The sequence below is a fragment of the Excalfactoria chinensis genome, chromosome 8 (assembly GCF_039878825.1).
Source record: "Excalfactoria chinensis isolate bCotChi1 chromosome 8, bCotChi1.hap2, whole genome shotgun sequence".
NCBI lineage: Eukaryota > Metazoa > Chordata > Aves > Galliformes > Phasianidae > Excalfactoria > Excalfactoria chinensis.
Genome location: NC_092832.1, coordinates 14,227,346 through 14,246,806, shown reverse-complemented (window position 1 = coordinate 14,246,806; position 19,461 = coordinate 14,227,346). Strand labels below are relative to the sequence as shown.

The following is a 19,461-nucleotide window of genomic DNA, read 5'->3' as shown; positions in this document are numbered from 1 at the left end:
AATGATGTGGAACTACCTTCGAATGAATCAAAGCAAAAGGAAAGAAGCCTAATTTATACATCACCTATTGATGCCTGCTTATAGAGGAGTTTAAGCAAGCGCATAATGCAGTTGAATCTTCAAAGAGATCTACATTAAAATGGCATTGCCCAGCTCTTACAGTAGTGCAAAAAATCTCAGCCCAAGGAACATATACATTCTCCCTCTCAAATCTGGCATGCTTCTTAGAATCATCCATGCAAAGGAATGTAGCTGTGGCATTCAACAAGAACCAAGTCCTCCAAGAGGTTTGCTATGCAACACACGTGCTTTTTAAAGAGACCAAAATTGCCCCAAGAGCTTAATCCTACTCTCAATCTCGAGCCATCCTGCACAATTTACACACTTACCTTCTCATGCTGATTCTCCAAACTTGCTGGGCCTATCAGCAGTACCAAGACAAGTCTTAACTGAGTTAACTGAACCTCAAATATCAGATTCATTCAACTCCTTCCTTTCTTCCTTCCTTTCTTTCTCTCTTCTGTCTTTCCTCTCTTTCTTTCTTTTTCTTCTGACACATTTCACAGTTGCCACAATGTGGTGCTTCACTAGCATGCCATGGATATGTTATTTTCATAACACATTGGGATGTATAGATATTCCTTGTGGTGGCTTTGATCAGAAATTGAAGTTTAGCAAGTGCCTAATTTAAAATAGAACACTGAGAAATAGGAACTGGTAAGTCAGGTACAACTCCCAGTCATGTGCATTTCATACTGCTTGAGAAACATCTGTCATCAAATGACACAATTAGAAATATTTTCCTTGCCCAATAACGAATCTAACTGATATTAAGCATCTTTCTATACCCCTTCCATATTAGAGGAAAATAAGTTCTATAAAACCTGGCATTCTCCTTGCTTCGGTGCATAAGAACACCAAAATGCCCAATCTCCAAACTGAGCAGTAAATAAATACTAGAAACAACAGAAGGCTAAGTGAACAGTGCACCAGAACGAGGGCATGGAAATAGGTTTCACTGCCCTTTTTGGCAGTAAACTCAGCCCATTCTGCAAAATATTTTGACCTGTGTAGACTCGGATGTGTTACACAGTGTCTCCATGAGCAAAGAGCTCTTCACAGAGTCTTCAGCCTTGCATAAAACTGTCAGAACTAATAAAAGCAGGTATAAAAACAGGAATGGCTTTTAAGAATCGTAAGAGAGAGACAAAGGCAGCTGGAGCAGTCCCTCTGTGCACAGAAGCAGTGAGCAGCAATTACCATTCTGCTGGCACCTCATCTTAGCCTCAGTCCTCCCATGCCCTCCCCACACTTGCTGCTTGCAGCCTGTCTGGGAGGCTGGTAGGTGCCAAGGCCGAGCTACATACTAGTCAGTGTAAAGGAGAAAGAAAGTGCTATTGAGCAGAGGAAAGTGGTACTAAAGATGGCAGGAAGATCAAATATTGCACTGGACTTTGACTTGAAAACTGCTTCCAGTAGCCTTGACTGCAGCTCATAATGACAATACACTGCACTTTGCAAGTACCAAGGGGTAAAGGTGCTGTACTTACATGCAGAAATGCAACAACAGGCAATCATGGGCCTGAAAACTAGGTTGAGATGCTCAAGTATTCAGCAGAAGAGACACTTATAGAGCTTTTGCACTGGGATAAAGTGATTACAGAGTACTGGCCCAAGCAACTTAAAGGGCACAGCAAGCAAGGAGAAAAATAAAAACAAACAAAAAACCAAACAAACTCGTCAAGCTTCTGTTAAACTACATGACACGCTGGTATGCGGGTCAAATAATTGTCGTAGCACGTGATAGAGATATTCATTTCCCAGCGGGCATTTCTTACAGAGGAACTAAATGAACTCTGAAATGTATTTAAGTAGGGTGGAACAGCTCAGTTGGAAGAGACCTTCAAAGATCACCTAGCCCAACTGCAAAACTGATGCATAAATGGCTGAGACCGTGTCAGCTTCCAAACTTTACATACATACAAACAAACGTGCACAAGTAACAACCTACCTTCTTTAATTTAATTAGGTTAAATTACTGGCTTAAAAGCACATATTAATCCCTGCCAAGACTCCTTTTGCATGCAAATATTAAGAACTTTATACACGTCAGGCTTCATAAGCTAGAAGTCAGACTACATAACGCAGTGACATATCACAACAGTATGGCCTCTACACAAAATACTTGCTACTTGCTGGTGTTTTAAAGCAATGCAGATGTGAAAGGCCTACAGCAACAGACCTGTCTCCCCAAGTCACCTGCACCTACATTCTTCAGGATGTATTAAAATATGGAGAAAAATACAGCTGTTGAAATCATCCTCCAAGCTTACAGCCTGTCCTGAGACTGAGGTTTTTGTCCTCAGGCCTCTGTATGTAAACCTGCCACCTAAAGCCTCACCTCTTAACACCAGTGCTTTGCAGCATACTGCCCAGCTCCTTAATTCCCTATTTGGTTGCTATACAATGCTTGAATACTTTAACACAGGCCCAGACAGCATGATATTATTTCCAGTACAACTGAATGTTGGTGCCACTCAGTGCTGCTATGGAATTAGCCCAGCTCCATCACCACCACACAGAAGCTGAAAATACCTAATTACCTTCATGTTTATAAGCTGTCTGGTTCTTAACTCTCCATCTACCCCAAGAAAAACCATCACAGAACTCAGTTTGTGAAGCACTGGTTGGTGAAGTAATGTGCCACAGTTCTTTCAAGCTGCAATATTTCAATAAATACCAAGTATAGCAGGGGAGAAGGAATGCTTAATGTTGCCACTAACATGGTCAGATGTTTCCAGTAGCAAGAGTTACGTTGTTTGATGGCAATTACAGATCAGCTTGAAAAAAAAAACAATGTATTTTGACCATTCAGAAGCGCAGGGATCATTTCTTCCCAGTGTTTGTATTGTTGGTAGTCATAAACTGCGATGCTTATCCTGTGAAAAGCTGCACTACTCTTTTCCCTTCCAGGAATGTAATTTAATTTAATTGTGGAGCTCATCATCACTTTCTGCTCAGTCAGTAGAAACAAAGAGCATCCTGTGTGAGACAGCAGGCAGAACTGCTGAACTCAAGATGAGTTTAAGGATGGCAGAAGTAAGAACTGGGTTGCATAATTATAACATGAATACACATTACATAACCTAAAAATGGTTTTATTTATCCTGATTGAATCGTTGCCTTCCCTTTTACACTATAAAGCTTGTCCCAGCAGTACCCGGAAATTAAAATCATACTGACTCAGGAAATCAATGTAAACTGCAACTGCACTCAGTGTAAACAACAAGGCAAGAGGGATAGACTTTAACAGCATGAATAGCTGGAAAATAACACTGTAGGTGTGCATTATGGCAGAAGAAAAAATATTTAGCAGAAGATTATGGAAAAAAAAAAAAAAAAAAAAAAAAGAATGAATTTTGTGGAAACAAAAAGAAGGAAAACAAGGAAATGTTTTGACATGTTTCATAATGATTTCTGTGAGTAATCTCTACTGCCAAACTTCTTTAATATATTAAAGCAGAAATAGGTTAGCAGCGAAGCATTTTCAAGACCGCAGCATGAGTAAATATCTAAATTGAATCATAAACTTCATTTCAATGGCTGTGCTTTTTACTACTCTTTGTTTTGAAACTAAGAGATGTCTCCAGGGTGGGGCCTGACCAGAAAAAGCAGCAAGATAATGTTACTTAATATTAAAAGTTACTATCTTGAACATTTATTCAAGCAATAAGAGAGTCCAAAAATATGAGTTCCATCAATAGTTCTAGGCCAAACTGCATTTTTATTAGATTATTTAGACATCACAGGGGATTGATTATGGAGTCTATTAAGATTCTTCTCTTGTACACATACACACGTAGTGTGAGCCTACTTGCATGAATGCTCACATGTATACGTACAGTATCTGTGATGGCAACATTCTTGTGCTAATGACATAGGTCTCTTCATGACAAATAGGAATTTTTTACTTAATAATCTGCCAAAGTATATGATAAAGAAGCACATTATATATCTAGAAAAATGACTGAATTCTTGTAACTAAGTACAGCACCCGGCCTTTAACCCATCTCTTCTGACACTGCAGAAAGCAGCACCAGCTGCGTGAGCTGGCGCTCAACCCACTGCAGACATCTGTATTTCAGATTTGGAGTCCTGTTGCAGTTGAACTTAAATCCTTAGGCACCGAATACAAATCAAAACACACGTAATTATTTGGAAGTACTGAATCGGAATGCACAAGAAGCATAGCTTACAAGTAGAGGGGAAAGAGCAAGGAAAAAAATGTCAGGGTGTAAGATGAAACAGAAGTCCTCCACGTTATCGTCTGTCTTTTCTTTTGTTGTTGTTTAATTATGCATCAGGAGTTAATAGCATATTTCTTTTCTTCTCTGTCCTCTTCTAACTCCACAGTCATCTGAAGTTTTCTGAACAAGAAGACTGCTTTTGTACAGAGAAGAATGCAAGCCTCGTGGTTCAAGTAAGTGTACAAGAGTTCATTCCCATTTCACATGCTGCAGGGAGCCAGCAAACCAACTGCACAGCCAGAATCAATCCATGGCACTCATTGGGAAGAATGCGAAGTGTAAGATCTGACTTCCAAATGAAATAGATTATTGTTACTTAAGAGACATTTCCAACAGCAGCACAATGGCTGCTATGTCAAAATGTAAGGCACCATCCCTGCCCTCAAGGGTTTCTGCTCTAAAAATGCAAAGTGCACTGCAGGTAGGGCCACAGAATAATACAAGCCAAGCACTAAAACAGAAGGATATGTGGGCATATCTTCATAAACATTTTGTATTTGCCTGCAGTGTTTTATACTGTCTTCCAAACACACCTCAGGAGCATTTACTTAACTAATCTCTTCTGCACTGAAGTCAGTATCTAATCCTGAAGGGTGTACTGACTTGCCATTTGCACCCAACACTGATGAAGCTTTGAAATGTTACCATCTTCATCTAATAAATCCAACCCATGTGTACTATATAAAAAAAAAAAAAAAAAAAAAAAAAAAGGAGGACATTGTGCACTTGGCTTGAATCAAATCAGCAACTTCAACACAAGCAACATCAAGATGCGGGGCATTAACTACCATCCCTTATGACAAGGGGTAAGAAAAACTGTGGCGAGCATGAACAAGTGAAAACTCTACCAGGCTGCAACCCAGCAGCTTGACAGAGCTCAAGGTTGGTGATTGCTACCAACTCAGCTGCTAAAAACCTTCACACCTTTGGTCGACAAAGCAGTCAAAGGGTATCTACATGGAATCATAGAATCACTCAAGTTGGAATAGACCTTAAAGATCATAGAGTCCAACCTTGACCCAACCATTCTACCCTAACATCCTAATACATCCCATGAGCAAGAGATGGCTCAGGCAACCAAACGCAGAGAAATGTAAGTGCCCAGCATAAAAGGTCTGTTGAAAGTACTACCCTCAAAGGTCACACTGGCACATGGATCAGAGGAAAGATCTGCAGGCTTAGAGTAGGCAGAACACTCAATCTTTCAGCACAACACTTGGAAGCAGCAGCAAAAAGCAAACAATTTGCAATGTATAAATAGAGGGTACTGAAACAAGTCAAGGGACATTATTCTTCCACTGCATAAAGGGTCTGATGAGACCACATGTAGAGTACCATGCTCTGTTCCAGCTGTCTTATTTTTAAGGCAGCTATTATGAAGTTGAATGGGGCACAGCAACACACGCAATTCCTGCGTTCACAGAGCCTCAAGCAGCAAAGATGCAAACATTCATTTTATGCATGAAAAAAAGCAGGATCTGAGCACCCAAAGTTCTCGTCAAGCAACATGAGGTTGTAGGAAAGCAGGCCCACAGCAAACTCTCAGGTCATGTTGCAATACGGCCCTGACATCTTCAGGACATTTGAGTTCTCAGGATTCTTTTTACAAGTGCCTGTGTTCAATTTTATTCTGCCTCGTTAAATATTTGCTACAAACAAATAGAAAACAGAACTTTAAAAATGGCAACACATAATAATTATTATCTTAAACTAAACCAGAGGATTTTCCTTCTGACAATGGCCAGATGTTACAGACCAAGGTGAAGAAATAACATTCATAACATAAAGATCTAAAAGTAAAGACTGCTCAGTTATGGAAAGTATTTGTTTTACACCTAAATAACAGAGTTTTGTGGCTGTTTTGAAGCTCAGGCTGTATTCATGTTTTTGTTCTGATATTTGTATAAATGCCAATCCTCCCTACCATCTAGGCCATTGGACTCAATTACTTCTAGCAGTGAGTTCTTCAAGTTAATTACATGCAATGAAAAAATATGGTTATCCTTTTCCCCTTGCTATCAATGTACTGCTTTCCACCAAACACAGGAGGAGTAATGGTTGTTTGTGAGGGTGGATAGTGAAAGGACAAGGGGGAATGGTTTTAAACTGAGACAGGGGAGGTTTGGGTTAGATACTAGGAGGAAGCTTTTCACCCAGAGGGTGGTGATGCACTGGAACAGGTTGCCCAAGGAGGCTGTGGATGCCCCATCCCTGCAGGCATTCAAGGCCAGGCTGGATGTGGCTCTGGACAGCCTGGTCTGCTGGCTGATGACCCTGCACATAGAAGGGGGTTGGAACTATTTGATCATTGTTGTTCTTTTCAACTCAGGCCATTCTATGATTCTATGAAACACTCCCTGGCACCAAAGTGTCCCTGTTCCACTCACCATTTCCAACATTTTCACTATACCTCCCTATTCACTGACAGTGCCAAGCACCAATCCTGGGATCATTTTTCAAAATGCGCTTATCATTAAGTTCTTACATCAGTTCTGCTTGCACCAAACCCCAGACTAGACAGTCCTCACTTTTCCAGTGCCTCTCCAAATGCCAACAGTCATATTCTGCCTGCATACCCCATGTCTAAGACTCTTCCCTTAGAGATGAGGGAACAATGGAGATACAGTATCCTCCTGTAACAGTGTTTTCTAAGCTCTGCTCTGCTCCCCTCCTGCCTACTGCAGCCTGATATTTGAGGTTGCTGTCACAACTGCTGCTGCAAGGTGAGTGAAGTCTTGTGCAGAACCCAGGACTCTCAGATGTCCAGGTCTTCTCAAACTGTTCTAATTAATTCCCTTCTGGACCTAAATCATTTCAATGTGCTGCTACGCACTGTTAACCAGCTGCACATATGCTACATATGTGGGGAAGATACCCATGTGATAAAAGAATGAAGCCACCAAATACCAGCCTGCAACTCCAACAACTGATTGATTTCCTGAGAACTTTATCTAATGCTTCAAACTCTTCAACAACCTCAAAAGAAAAGAAAGAAAAAGAAAAGAAGGGGCTTTTAAATAAAATATAACAGAGACTTTATAATTCAGCCCTAAAGGTAGCGTTACCTGCTGGTGTAGTACTCGTGGAAAACTACGGGCCACATCTCTAAGAGTTTCTGTGGCCACTGAACGTGAAAAGAGACTGTAGAGTTTGTACATAAGCATACATCAAAATATCACTGCTGTGTTCAAAGAATGGTTTGTCAGCCTGGTCCATATCCACTGGACAAGAGAGTTTTGCTGCTGGTGGAGTGATGTACAAATGATAAACCATTTCAAACACGAGGGGCATTCTGCTTTTCTGGTCTAAACAAACCGCAACACCAAAGTTAATGTTTTATGAGCTCTGAAACTATCTTCCTGGGGTAATAAACAACACTAAGACATCACACTTACTCTGTCTCTTGTCTACAAGATGCAACACAACAGCTGCACAAAGACAAGCAAGAAACCACACACCAGCTACACAAGGACAAGAAAGAGTATGAATCACACTCTGTCAGCATCCATTTACCCCTGTCACACAAGGTAACCCTACTGCCTTTTAGGAGCTAGGCCAAGATCTGATTGTTTGTGATTATTTCCACACACAGCTGTGGACCCTTACAACACTGGCTATAGAAAGCTGTGTATTTAGAGAATAGATTCCTACACCAGTAGTAAAAGATGCACGTTCAAAACATGCATGCACACACTGTCACTAGACATATTTTTAATTAACTTTAGCAAGGCTGAATTTAAATCCAAGCATGACTAACACGCTCGCAATGCTTCAGTCTGTTTCTCAAATGAAAACATCAAACCCTAAACTGTAAAAATAATGGTTTCTCCAGGGCTGTTCTCTCCGCAGCATCTCAGCTGAGTTCATGTGCTGCTTCTCCCAGGCTTTCCGATGACACATAGCCACATTCCTTGCCAACACTTCTTTAACCCAACAAGTGACCTAGATCTTCCAACACTCAGAAGGAAAATGCCAGTTTCTCCCCAGAGCAAGCTGATTTTCTGTTACCCCTTTCCCTCCTTTCTTCTTGGAGAAGCAAGCAAAATAAAATCCCCCTGATGTTAGAAGCAGGACAGTTAAGACTCTATAATGAAGGCATTTAAGGCATCTGCCAATCTTTACCATCCAAGAAGCATAGTTAGAAAAGACAGGCATCCTGGCTATCAGAAGAATTCCCAGGGGATATCACTTGCAGTATAGGGTGTTGTTATGTCCCCACATGTCATAGGTAACCTTAAAGTATGTCAGAAGCGAGCTTTCAGATTGAAACAGATTGGCTGAGAGATTTCCAAGACACAGTCACAAACAATCAGTGCAAAAACAGAACAGTGCAGTCAACATCAACATCTGCTCTTCTGAGGCTCCCTTGCCTCTCATTATTCCACTTAGTGGAACAGTCATTAGCAGGAGATGCCTCTGCATAGCCATGTAGGAAGATAAGTTTCTGCTGTGTCTCTTTCTAGTTCCAAGTGGCCAAGCATCCTATAGCCTCACTCACTGTTAATAACATGCAAGACTAAAGCACTGCAATTCTGTCACTCTCTGACTGTTTGGAATGTGAGGTTTTAAACACAACCAAGAGCACAGTTTGGTGCTATAAAGCTAGTTATCATTCTCATCACACACATTGCATTTGGGACTGCGAAAAGACAGTGATTTTTCAGGCTTCCATTTTAAAACTCATAAGCTCAGGTCTCATGTTCAAGTGTTTGTTGCACAAACACCCAGCTAATGACTGCATCAAAGTGTGCTACCTGGAATATCCCTAGAGCAGAAAAGCATACCTGAATGAGGAAGTAAGGAGAAAGCAGTTGTTTTAATAAGAGCTATGATGCTACTGTACAACTATGACAACAGCTGAAGGAAAGGGCAGGAGGAAAGGGCCTAGTCAAAACCAGACGGTAAGTCAAGTTAATTCTAGGGCTTTCTTTTGATAACTGTGTACCTGTCCATGGGTAAAATCATATGATTCTCTCTGAAATCTATCTGTTCCTCTGTGGGTCTCCAGCAGTTGACAGGTACCTTCTGCCACAACAAATCAACATGAGTGCCCTCCATCTTTGAACCTCCATCTGCAAGACAGGTCCTCAGAGAAGACAGCATTTTGAGTGCAACAGCAGGGTACCTGTCAGCTCCCCAACAACTGCCTTTCTACTTCTGCCAAATACACAGAACCATAGCCCAGCCTTGGTCTCAGTGGTCACAACAGGCAGCAGGAACCTGATTCCAAGGAGTCTGATTTAGCCAAAAAGAGACCAACAAATGTTACAAATCAAGAAAAAACAGAATGCTACAACAAGGACAAAGATCAGCTAAGTGCTGGCCTACCGACTGCACAGGAAACAACACTTGAGAAGAACATCTGGGCCTAAGAGTAAGACAAAAATAAATCACAGAGCTGGCTTAAAACTTTATATAGGAGGGCAGGATCAGGCTCAGAGAAAATGTGAGGCTTTGCATGTTCCTAAAACACTGATGGTTCCAGGCACCATTTAAATCTCAACCTGTATTTAGGAGATCAGCATTGGAAAGAAAATAAGTCCCGACTAAAACTTCTTTTCAGACTTGTTTTTCAAGTCAGGGAGAAGCTTATATCCCAGGTCCTAACTGCAATTAGACAGTTCTGTACCGTTTCTTACCCAGCTCTCCATCACAATGTACACAACTACAGAGGCATTAAGAGGCCAAACATGTGGTTACGTGCAGCACAAGACAATTATTCAAAAATCAGTTTTAATGCAACATGAAGTTCTCAGGAAAGGTACTTATCAAACACTGTCAGTGCTAGGAAAATACATTAATATTTAATGACAGAGTTGATGCTTCTCACCTTGTTCCCTTTCAGGATCTTAGATGCATTTAAAGCACCCTTTCACAACAAGGTCTTTATAGTTTTGAAGAATACATTCAGATGTACACCCAATTCTATAGCATTAAAGATGCCTTGTGATAAGTAATCTTTTGAGTCAACCTCTAACTTAACGGACCCCAGAGCCAGAAATCCAGCTGTGGCCAAAAAGGAAAGCAGAAGGAAAAGAAAAGTGTCTCTAAAATCTGCTTTAGAAATGTGACCTACGGCTAAACTAAATCAGGCAGCACTGGCCATGAGGAAGCTTATGATTTCACCATTATCTGGATATTTAAGACAGAAAGGAAGAGCAGTCTGTGTCATCCATTAGTACAGTGAGAAACTTAATACTTGAGGAGTGGCTCACAAAGCTTAGCAATCATTTAAGATGTGGATGTACAGGCCTTGCATGGCTCCTCCAAAGCATTGGGCTCAGGGGAACTCTCATTTCTGGCTGCATTTCCTGAGACCTGCCCTAGTAAAAACTCTAGAGGCAAAGCACAGGTATTTTCCTTACTCCTTTCAAGGTAAGGTAAAGTACTATGACAGGAAGAACACTTGTAAGCATTAAGGAGCCCCTCTTAGCTCTCATTGCTCTCTGCTTCCCGGAGCACTGGACACAAGTTATCCACCCTTCCCTATAGCCGATGGAAGGGGCTATAAAGCACTCCAGCTGGCTGACAGGGGAGTTCTGCAAAAAATAACTTCATTGGACTTTGAAAACTTCATTTTTCATTCTGTAATTTCTTGTCTATCTGCCCATTCCACACCCATATGCCTCTTGTTGCTCATTTTCTGTAGCTCTGCATCCTTTCTGTTATTCTTATCCCACTGTTCCCCCTCCTCCATTTCCACACCAGTATTTTCCAACATTTTCTAACAGCACTCTGCTGCTTCTTTGCATTTGCTTCTCCACGGTCTGTTTACCAATGCACGTTCACACATCCACACAAACAAGGGAAGAAGAATGAAGAGTGCTTCATGCACCTCACTGCTGTCACCCCTCTCCTCTCCCACCTGCCCTGCTCTTGCTGCTTCTCAAACAACTTTGAACATAAAATGACATCGGTGACCTCCATAGAGCAGTCTCTCCAGCACCAGGACAGACTATCAGCACAGCCTACCTCGAGCTAAGCAACGCTTTACAGCCCCATCTTCTCCCCATCAGCCTGGTTAAGATAATAGAGACTTTTACCACAAAGCGGCTTCAGTGCTAATGCTGTACAGTTATTGCTTTCTTCACTCTCCTTGCAGTGCTCCCACTATCTCGTTGATCTGATGATTTGAATCTGCATTCATTTTGTTAAGATAACCAAACTATACTCTTCAGATAATAGTCAGACGCAGCTGTCATGTTCTTGATTATCCTATCTCCCAGTTTAAACTGACTTCTTTGAAAACAACCAGAATTGCAGTCACACTGAGGACTCCATACAAGGAGAACCGCGTTTCTCACCTCTGCTGGCAATGACCTAAAACACCTGAGCATCACTTCTGCCATCCTGGTTTACATTATCCTCATGGGTCATGAGAACTTTGATTGGCTAAAATGTCCCAAAATTGGAAGGAGCAAAAAATGACAAAGATATCAGCCTACAGCAGAAATTTTAACACGTCTTTGTGTTCTGTGCTACGTAACCTCAACCTTATCCAGTTACACCAACCCCCAATGTCAGCCTCTCGTTGTTTTCTCCTCTGCCAGACCATTAGATTTTGTCAGCATGCTTCTGCTTATGACACTGACCTTAATGAACACGTGACAGCAGTTCAGTTGCAAGACTGACCTGCAGAACTCCCACAGGCAGCTGTTTCCAGATCAGCAGTTCCTCTTTACTTCCTAGCAGTATCTACTGCTTTGGCTCAGTTCATTCATTTCTTCCTGCCTTATTGTCCTACATCATCCATTTCTTTCTCCACCTACTTCTCTACTTGATGCTTCTTCCCTTTTCTTTCAACTCCCCGTTTACTTTTCAGTTTGTGATTTACAGTAAGTCATCAACTGGAGTTCACCTTTTCCAGCGCTCATACTCAGTCAGCATACTGCTCTTGGTAACAGAAATTAAGGTGTTCAGAAGCTAATCTACTTATACAGCTCCACTCTTATCTACTTCTGGCTACAGTATGATTCAGCAGCTGGTCTCTCAGCCTTGTTTCATGAATACGTGGCTGACAGTTCAAGACCAAAAAAAGACCACAGAATGCTGAACTCTTCACCTACCTTTTCTGCTTTGCTGCCTTTACCTCATAGATGATAGCACCGTCCCATCTGACATGCAGGGTGACAGTTTCTCTGTGGGCTGCCTCTACATCCTCAGACATAAGCTGAATCTCATTTTTTAGGTTCTTTTTGTGTCATTGTTTTTATTCAGCCTTCCCAACCATATCGTTAAAACCCTTTGCTGCACTCTCTCACCTGTTACTGATAGGTTTTTTTTATCTAGCTTGATGTAATTCATTCAAAATGATGCTGAACATCCACTCAAAAGGCTGCTGTGGAAAGAAGCACTTCTCCTGGCCCTGTCATCCCATCCATCCATCCATCCATCCATCCATCCATCCATCCATCCATCCATCCATCCATCCATCCATCCATCCAATCTTTCAACTCCCCATCCTTCTCTAATACAAGTTAGGTCATCAGTTTCCATGGCCTTCAATGTTTCTGGATTATTCCCAGTCTCCACACCACCTCTCCCGCTCCCACGATGATGCCTTCTGCCACACATCTATTCTGGAGACACTTCCACCCACTTAGGTTTAGATAAAAAAAGAAAGAAGTCTTCATGCTTTCTCCTGTTGAACTTCTCATGCTCAGTAGGGATCCTCTTGAAACACCCCCACAAAAAACACTTGGCTTTGGAATATTTTCCTAAGGCTCTCTGTTGCCTTGATGTTTACCAATAACTTGAAAAACACCAAGACTGCTGTGAGATCCACAGCACTGCCTCAGACACTGGCCAGCAGAAGAGATAACATATGTGCATGGACCTGCCTTATCTGATACATAGTCCATACATTCTTTTTGGTCAGGGTAGTCCTTTTGTGCAGCATCTATCACAGCACTGAGCTACTACTGGGGTTACTAATCCTCCCTAATACCACAGTGCCTAGAGTCTTAATCCTCACTAAATATTTAGTGACTAAGCATTTAATGACAAAGCCAGTCGTTAGTATTGGCATCCTTTGATGTCTACGTTAAATTTAAAGCTGAAAAATGTGGTGTTTATACAAAAGCTTCACACTTCTGAAAGACACAGAACTAATGATGTCTGTGTAAGTCGCAGCCTGTTTGTCTTTTCCATTTATTAAATATAGAAGTTTGAAAACAAGTGTTCACAGTGCTGAAGCTGTACTCCTACAATGAGCTTTTAAATAGACCATTCCCCCACAGCAGGGATGACCATTCAGAACCCTGGATGGTACGTTAGGGTACAGAATATTAAGAAAAGTGTATTAGCTCTCTTGAAACATTAAAAAAAAACCTAAAGTAATTCACTTAGTGGTACCTCTTCAAGAACATATTTATGCATAACTTCCAACAGGAGGGGTAATGGCTATTTACAAGGGTGGATAGCAAAAGGACAAGGGGGAACGATTTTAAACTAAGATGGGAGGTTTGGGTTGGATGTTAGGAGGAAGTTTTTCACCCAGAGGGTGGTGATGCACTGGAACAGGTTGCCCAAGGAGGCTGTGGATGCCCCATCCCTGCAGGCATTCAAGGCCAGGCTGGCTGTGGCTCTGGGCAGCCTGGTCTAGTGGTTGGTGACCCTTCACATAGAAGGGGGTTGAAACTATTTGATCATTGTGGTTCTTTTCAACTCAGGCCATTCTATGATTAAAGAAATTGGTAATAAGCACTAACGCACTTGGAATAAGCAAGATATTTCATGTTTCCTTTAGCAAAGGTTGCATGAAGTTTTCAGACACAACGAGTAATTCACCAGCTAATGCTTTCCAGCTGAAACATCCCCAGAGTAGTTCACAAACAGCATCACTAAGAGCCACCCACTCCAGAATCACTGGACCAAAACCCCTATTCTGATGCCACACAACATTCAATATCCACATGCAACACGGAGGTTCTTGAAGAACTTTGGCTTTTCAAGTCACAAGGCACCTGACCCTCTGCAATAAACCACTAGGAACTCCATGCCCCGGAGAAGGTCAAACTCTATAGACCTTTGCAGGATACAAACTGACACTAAATAAGTCACTGTTTTCTAAGCCTAACCCACACATAATCAGTGACAGAGTTACCATACTTGTTACAATTAAAGCTCAATACTTGCAGGTGCGCAAATACCTTATTCCCATACTCTCCAGATGGCCTCCAGTCTTCAATCTAAGGGTGAATGCCTGCGACACCAAGAAGGACCAGCACTGATAAATCCAACAGCTTTATAATTAAGCTCTATGAATTTCAAAGGCTTGAGGAAAAAAATAAATACATCATAAAACCCTGTAAGCTCCAGATTATAAGTAAATAAATAAATAAATAATCACCTGATGGCAATTACAAAAGAGACAATTATACTTTTCAGGGCAAAACCACAGGAGGTGGGGATGCCTATTCATAAGTAACGTTCTAGGTTAGTGGCTATTTGCTGGCCTTAGGACCACAGTAAAGCCATTAATAAAACAAGATCGCAAAGAGCTTAAAATATTTTCTGTTCTGAAGAGCTTAAGGGAACAAAAAGCCCATATGTTTACAAATATCTTTAAATAAAGTGCATGAGAAGATATTGCTGATTAAAGATGCCAGCCTGAAAGCTGCAGTCACTCATTTATACCCTGCACAGGTGACACACTGCCCCACTAACAGGGCTCCATCTGACCTGAAGAAGCTTGCAATAGATATAGAAAGCCAAAAGCCACCACCGTGACCTTGCAGTCCCTTGTCCTCTTACTAAGACCACCATCATAAACTGTGCCAGTGGTTCTGAGCAACACAGAAACATTCTTCCTTTGAGAATATGATCAAGGCTTAGAAGATTCCTTCTGCACACACACAACAACATGCATGAAACAGGAGAAATGAATGCTATTCTAAAGGATGCTTTTGGGACATGGGCTCACTCACAGTGACCTCCACCTCTTACAAAGCCACCATCTGGGAATCTTACAGGGGTGCATAAATACTTTCTACTATTCTTCTATCAACCCTGGTAAAAACAGGAGGCAGAGATGAGAAATCTGCCACTCAAAGGAAGCAGATTTGAAATTATCTGTTCTGAATAGAACTCTGTGTACTTCTTGCAAGCATGGAAAGGTTCCCCTTTTTAAGCACTATCTGTATGCAGGACAAAATTTGCTTATCTTTCTTGACTGTGGTTTCAGCATCGCTACGTTGCTTCGTGACGTGGAACTTCACAAGAAAATGACTTGATATAAATCTTTGAGCAGATTTTAAAGGCTTTAAAATACTAACCCAGACATTATCGCAAACCAAGTTCATGTGTGACTGCCTTTGATCTGGAAGAAAATCTATTAACATAAAATACTATCAAAGTTATAGGCACCACCTGAAGACCCAGCTCAGATTGCCACAGCTGCAGTGATTCCAGAGAAGTGAGGGCATTTTCTATCAGCTGGGGACTTGGACTGACAAAGGTAAAGGCACTCAGCAGCACGCCAAATTAAGTGCGTGTGCATTTAAGCTTATTTCACCTACCACTAAAGCCTCCCTGCTTTGAAATATACCTTTGAAAAAGAGCACATAGCTGTAGCACTTGCAGAAATGCTGACAAGTAAAAGGGAATACCAACATCTCTTTTGGCCCAGAAAGAAAGAGTGAAACAAGACCCAAATTTACATTCACTCAAACTTTAAGGAAGTTTCTGCTAACTTTTGAGAGACCCTCGTTAGTTAAAATACTGCGACTGTTTGCTTGGAGGTCATGAAGCAAACTCTTAGCAACTGGAACGAGCCATAGCCCACTCCAAAATAACCATTACATGCCCAACTTTTAAGATCAGACCAAAAGACAGCCCTTATTTCTGCAATAAGTATCACCCGATCCGTGGCCACAACTGGTCAGATCTGTTTTCATACACATCAGTAAAAGAAGGAAGAGCCAGTAGTTCTTTCAGACTGCTCTGTCAGCCAATTCCAGTGCAGTTGTTTTTAAACAGTGAGAGTCAGTGCTCGAAGTTAACATCACAGATTGGTGTGAAATCCAGCCCCCTGCAGCAGGCTCCAAAGTCCATGAGCAGCTTCCGAAATGCCAGCGCACCAGCTTCACTTACCCCGAGCCACCTCGCTCCTTTGTTGGCAGCTTGCTGAATCTGCACTCTTTTCAGGGTGACATGGTAAACAGCTCCCTCTTCCACCTCTTCACCCCAATCCTGAATTGAGCTCTGCCGGGAAAGGGAGAGAAAAACAGAGAAAGGAACTTTTCCCCTCTCCTGCAGGCCACAATCCATCCCAGGTGCTGAGGGCAGAGGATGGGCTGCACAAAATAAACACAACAATCACAGCGAAATGGATACTTTTAGATGGAGGGAACACTGGAGATATTCTTGGCAGGCTGTCCCTTCCTGTGGTATCGAGATACCCTGACTTTCCATTTAGCTATTTTTCATAGACTAGCACATATTTCAAATAGTTAGACAAAGTCTTTTCTAAGGAAATAGTTTGGTTTTGATTAGCAGCCTCTCTTCCCTCTCCCTCCCGCCCCCCTCCTCTAAAGCAATTAATCTCTTCGGCCTTTCGTTTCAAGAAGGAATGGCACTTTTAAAAACCGTTGCACGCTCGGGCGGATCGCCTTTACATTTTGAAGCCACAAGTGAGTAAAGCGCAGCAACCCTCCGCTCCTTCTGACAGGAGGGAGCCCAAGCGCTGCGAACCTATTATTTCCAGCTGCAAAAAAACTTTGCAGAGTCGAGGCTTTAAAACTCACAACTAACAGAGGACGAGAAAGAAAGGAGCGCGACGTCTCCCCGACTTTAACCGAACATGTGCCGGGACTATTCCACGCTCCCCAAGCGAGGAGCAGCACAAAGAGCAACGCAGCCCTCACGACCCCAGCCGGGCTCCATCCCGCAGCGCAGACGGGCACCGCGACGCAAAGCCGACCCCGCTACCCGCGGGCAAGAGGGGGGGGGACCCGGTTACCATTTTAGCCTTCCACGGCAATCTCATTCTCAGTTCCTTCCCGGGAGCCTCGACGGGGCATGCCGCAGTCGCCGGGCGCCGACTCCGCTCCGCCCCGTCAGCGGCCGCCGCCGCGGGCCGGCCCGAGCCGCGCGGCCCCTGGGCTCCGCTCCGCTGCGTGCGGGAGGGCGGGCGGCAGCGCCAGGCTCCGCCTCGGCTCGGCCCCGAGGTGTCCGGCCCCGCCGAGGGCTTCCTGTTAGCGGCGGGCGGCTCCGGGCCGATGGAAACGCCGTTTGCCTCTGCGGAACGCGATGTGCGGCACGGCCGCGTGCTGCGGGGACGCGCCGGGCGGGATCATGGCAGCCGCGCGAGCGTGACAGCATCCATCCAAGCGGCGAGGGGACAAAAGGCCCGGAGGAACCCCGCGGCCTCGGGGGCAGGGCTGCAGGGATGTCTCCGAGCCGTTCGGGTGTAAAACGCGTGCGGGTGGCTGGATTTCGAAACGGATTTTCCTTCAGAAACTTTTTGCTACAAGTTGCAAAGAAATGTAGCAGTCAGCAAGAGCGGCTGCCGGCGGTGCCTTGTCCGCAGAGGTGCCGACACGCAGGTGCAGGTGGCACCAGCGGCAGCAGGAGGACCTCTTCATCGTCTGACACAGAGGAGAGTGGGACTGAGGTCTTGTTTGGGGGAGTTAAAGTGTAGTAGGATGAGGGGGGAGTTCCTACACATCTGACCCGCATGACTGACATTAGGAAACATCCTCACCACTCTCACCTGTCTTGCCTCAAAAAATGACTTGTCCTGCTCCTGCCCGTGCAAAGTGAGAACACGCAGTGATGGTCTCTTTCATCAGCCCAAAGCCAGCCAAAATCATAGCAACAGCCACAGCCTTCCAGGAGACTCCTGGCTGTGCCTCCACGGAGTTCTCTGGATGACAGTGCAGAGTTCAGTCTGAACATACAGAGCATGAGGCCCTGCCCAATACACTCAGTGCTTCTGTCACTTCCTAAGGAGAGGACAAGACCCATGTCTAGGTCAGCCTCTAAGGCACACGTCAGCTACCCAAGAAGAAAAGCTTCCCATACTGATGCTGTAACGACTAGATTATCATCTCTTTATTTACTTCCCACCTACCATCTCAATGAAGACTGAAAGCAAAACATCCTTCATTTTCTGCTGAGGGAGTCCCTTGCTCACAGACGAGCCTGCACATGTTTACAAGCACTGCTCTGCCCACACTTTACAAGCACAAGCTGCTAACACAAGGATCTCAAATTACCTTTAGGTTGGCTCTCAGGCTGGCTGTAGTGCCACCTGGTCTCATTTGGTTTTCCTTCCTCTTTGGATTCAGCCAGGTTAGTGAAAGAGCAAAGAATCAAAGCAGGGACTTCCACTTCTCTGAAGCTGACCTCCAGCAAGCAGCATTTTGACATCTTTATACACAAGCGTTACTACCAGTTACCTCAGGAGCCATGCTGGTTCAGTGAGACTTGCAGCTGGTAATATGAGAAAGCATATAAAAGCAAGGAACGTTATTTTAAGCCTTGAAACCAAGATTGAGCTGCATTGTTAGGGGTGAACAGATATGATTATTTTCCAGGCTGTGCAATTAGTTTGTTTGTATAACACTGAAATAAATCCAGAATGCGCTGAGGCAGATACAGACTTATTCACCTGACTAAAATGTATTGTGCCCTACAAATTCAAGTCTAGATTAATGTCCCTTTGGTTTCTCCTGGAAAAAAAAACTGCACACAGCCTTCTGAATGCCTTTGATTTTGCAAATGGTTTTCCACATTTTTTAGGTGCAAAAAAAGGAGTCTGCACTAAATTCATGTCGCTTGCCCAGCAGGCACACAAGCATTTTCAGAACAAATTGCTATTGAATAGGACAAGCATATGTTAGCAAAGGAAAAATGGATATCCAGCTACAAGGGATACAGCAGTAAAGCCAAATAATCATCCTGTACTGAAAGGATTAGCATGATGTTCTGGTGTCACTTAAGTGCACCCGTGCCACCACCATTACTCTGTGACATTTGCAGTCACAAGTTTTCATCCAGACATGCCTGTTTATGTACATTCGTATTAGTTTTGGTCTTGTAGATTGTAAGGAATACATTCAGTCTAGACTCCTAAAACTCTATCTTAGATGCAAACACAGACTAATGCTGGAAAGGGGAGAAAAGCACACATTGTACTTTACTTCCATTT

At 43.1% G+C, this 19,461-nt stretch overlaps 1 protein-coding gene across 2 annotated transcripts in view; it reads right to left on the bottom strand.

Annotated features, from left to right (window-relative positions):
- The window catches only part of RGL1 (ral guanine nucleotide dissociation stimulator like 1), a 63,283-nt gene extending 45,413 nt beyond the window's left edge, over positions 1-17,870 (bottom strand). Inside the window, exons 1-2 of one of the 2 annotated variants that reach the window (XM_072343126.1) lie at positions 17,269-17,870; positions 16,401-16,511 (exon numbers count right to left, since the gene is read on the bottom strand). In XM_072343126.1, coding sequence (XP_072199227.1) covers positions 16,401-16,511; positions 17,269-17,295 — 138 coding nt within the window. In that variant the 5' untranslated portion in view covers positions 17,296-17,870. Of the gene's footprint in view, positions 1-16,400; positions 16,512-17,268 lie in introns of those variants that run through there. The other variant, XM_072343127.1, reaches the window with a different exon arrangement.
- Positions 17,871-19,461: the final 1,591 nt, after the last annotated feature.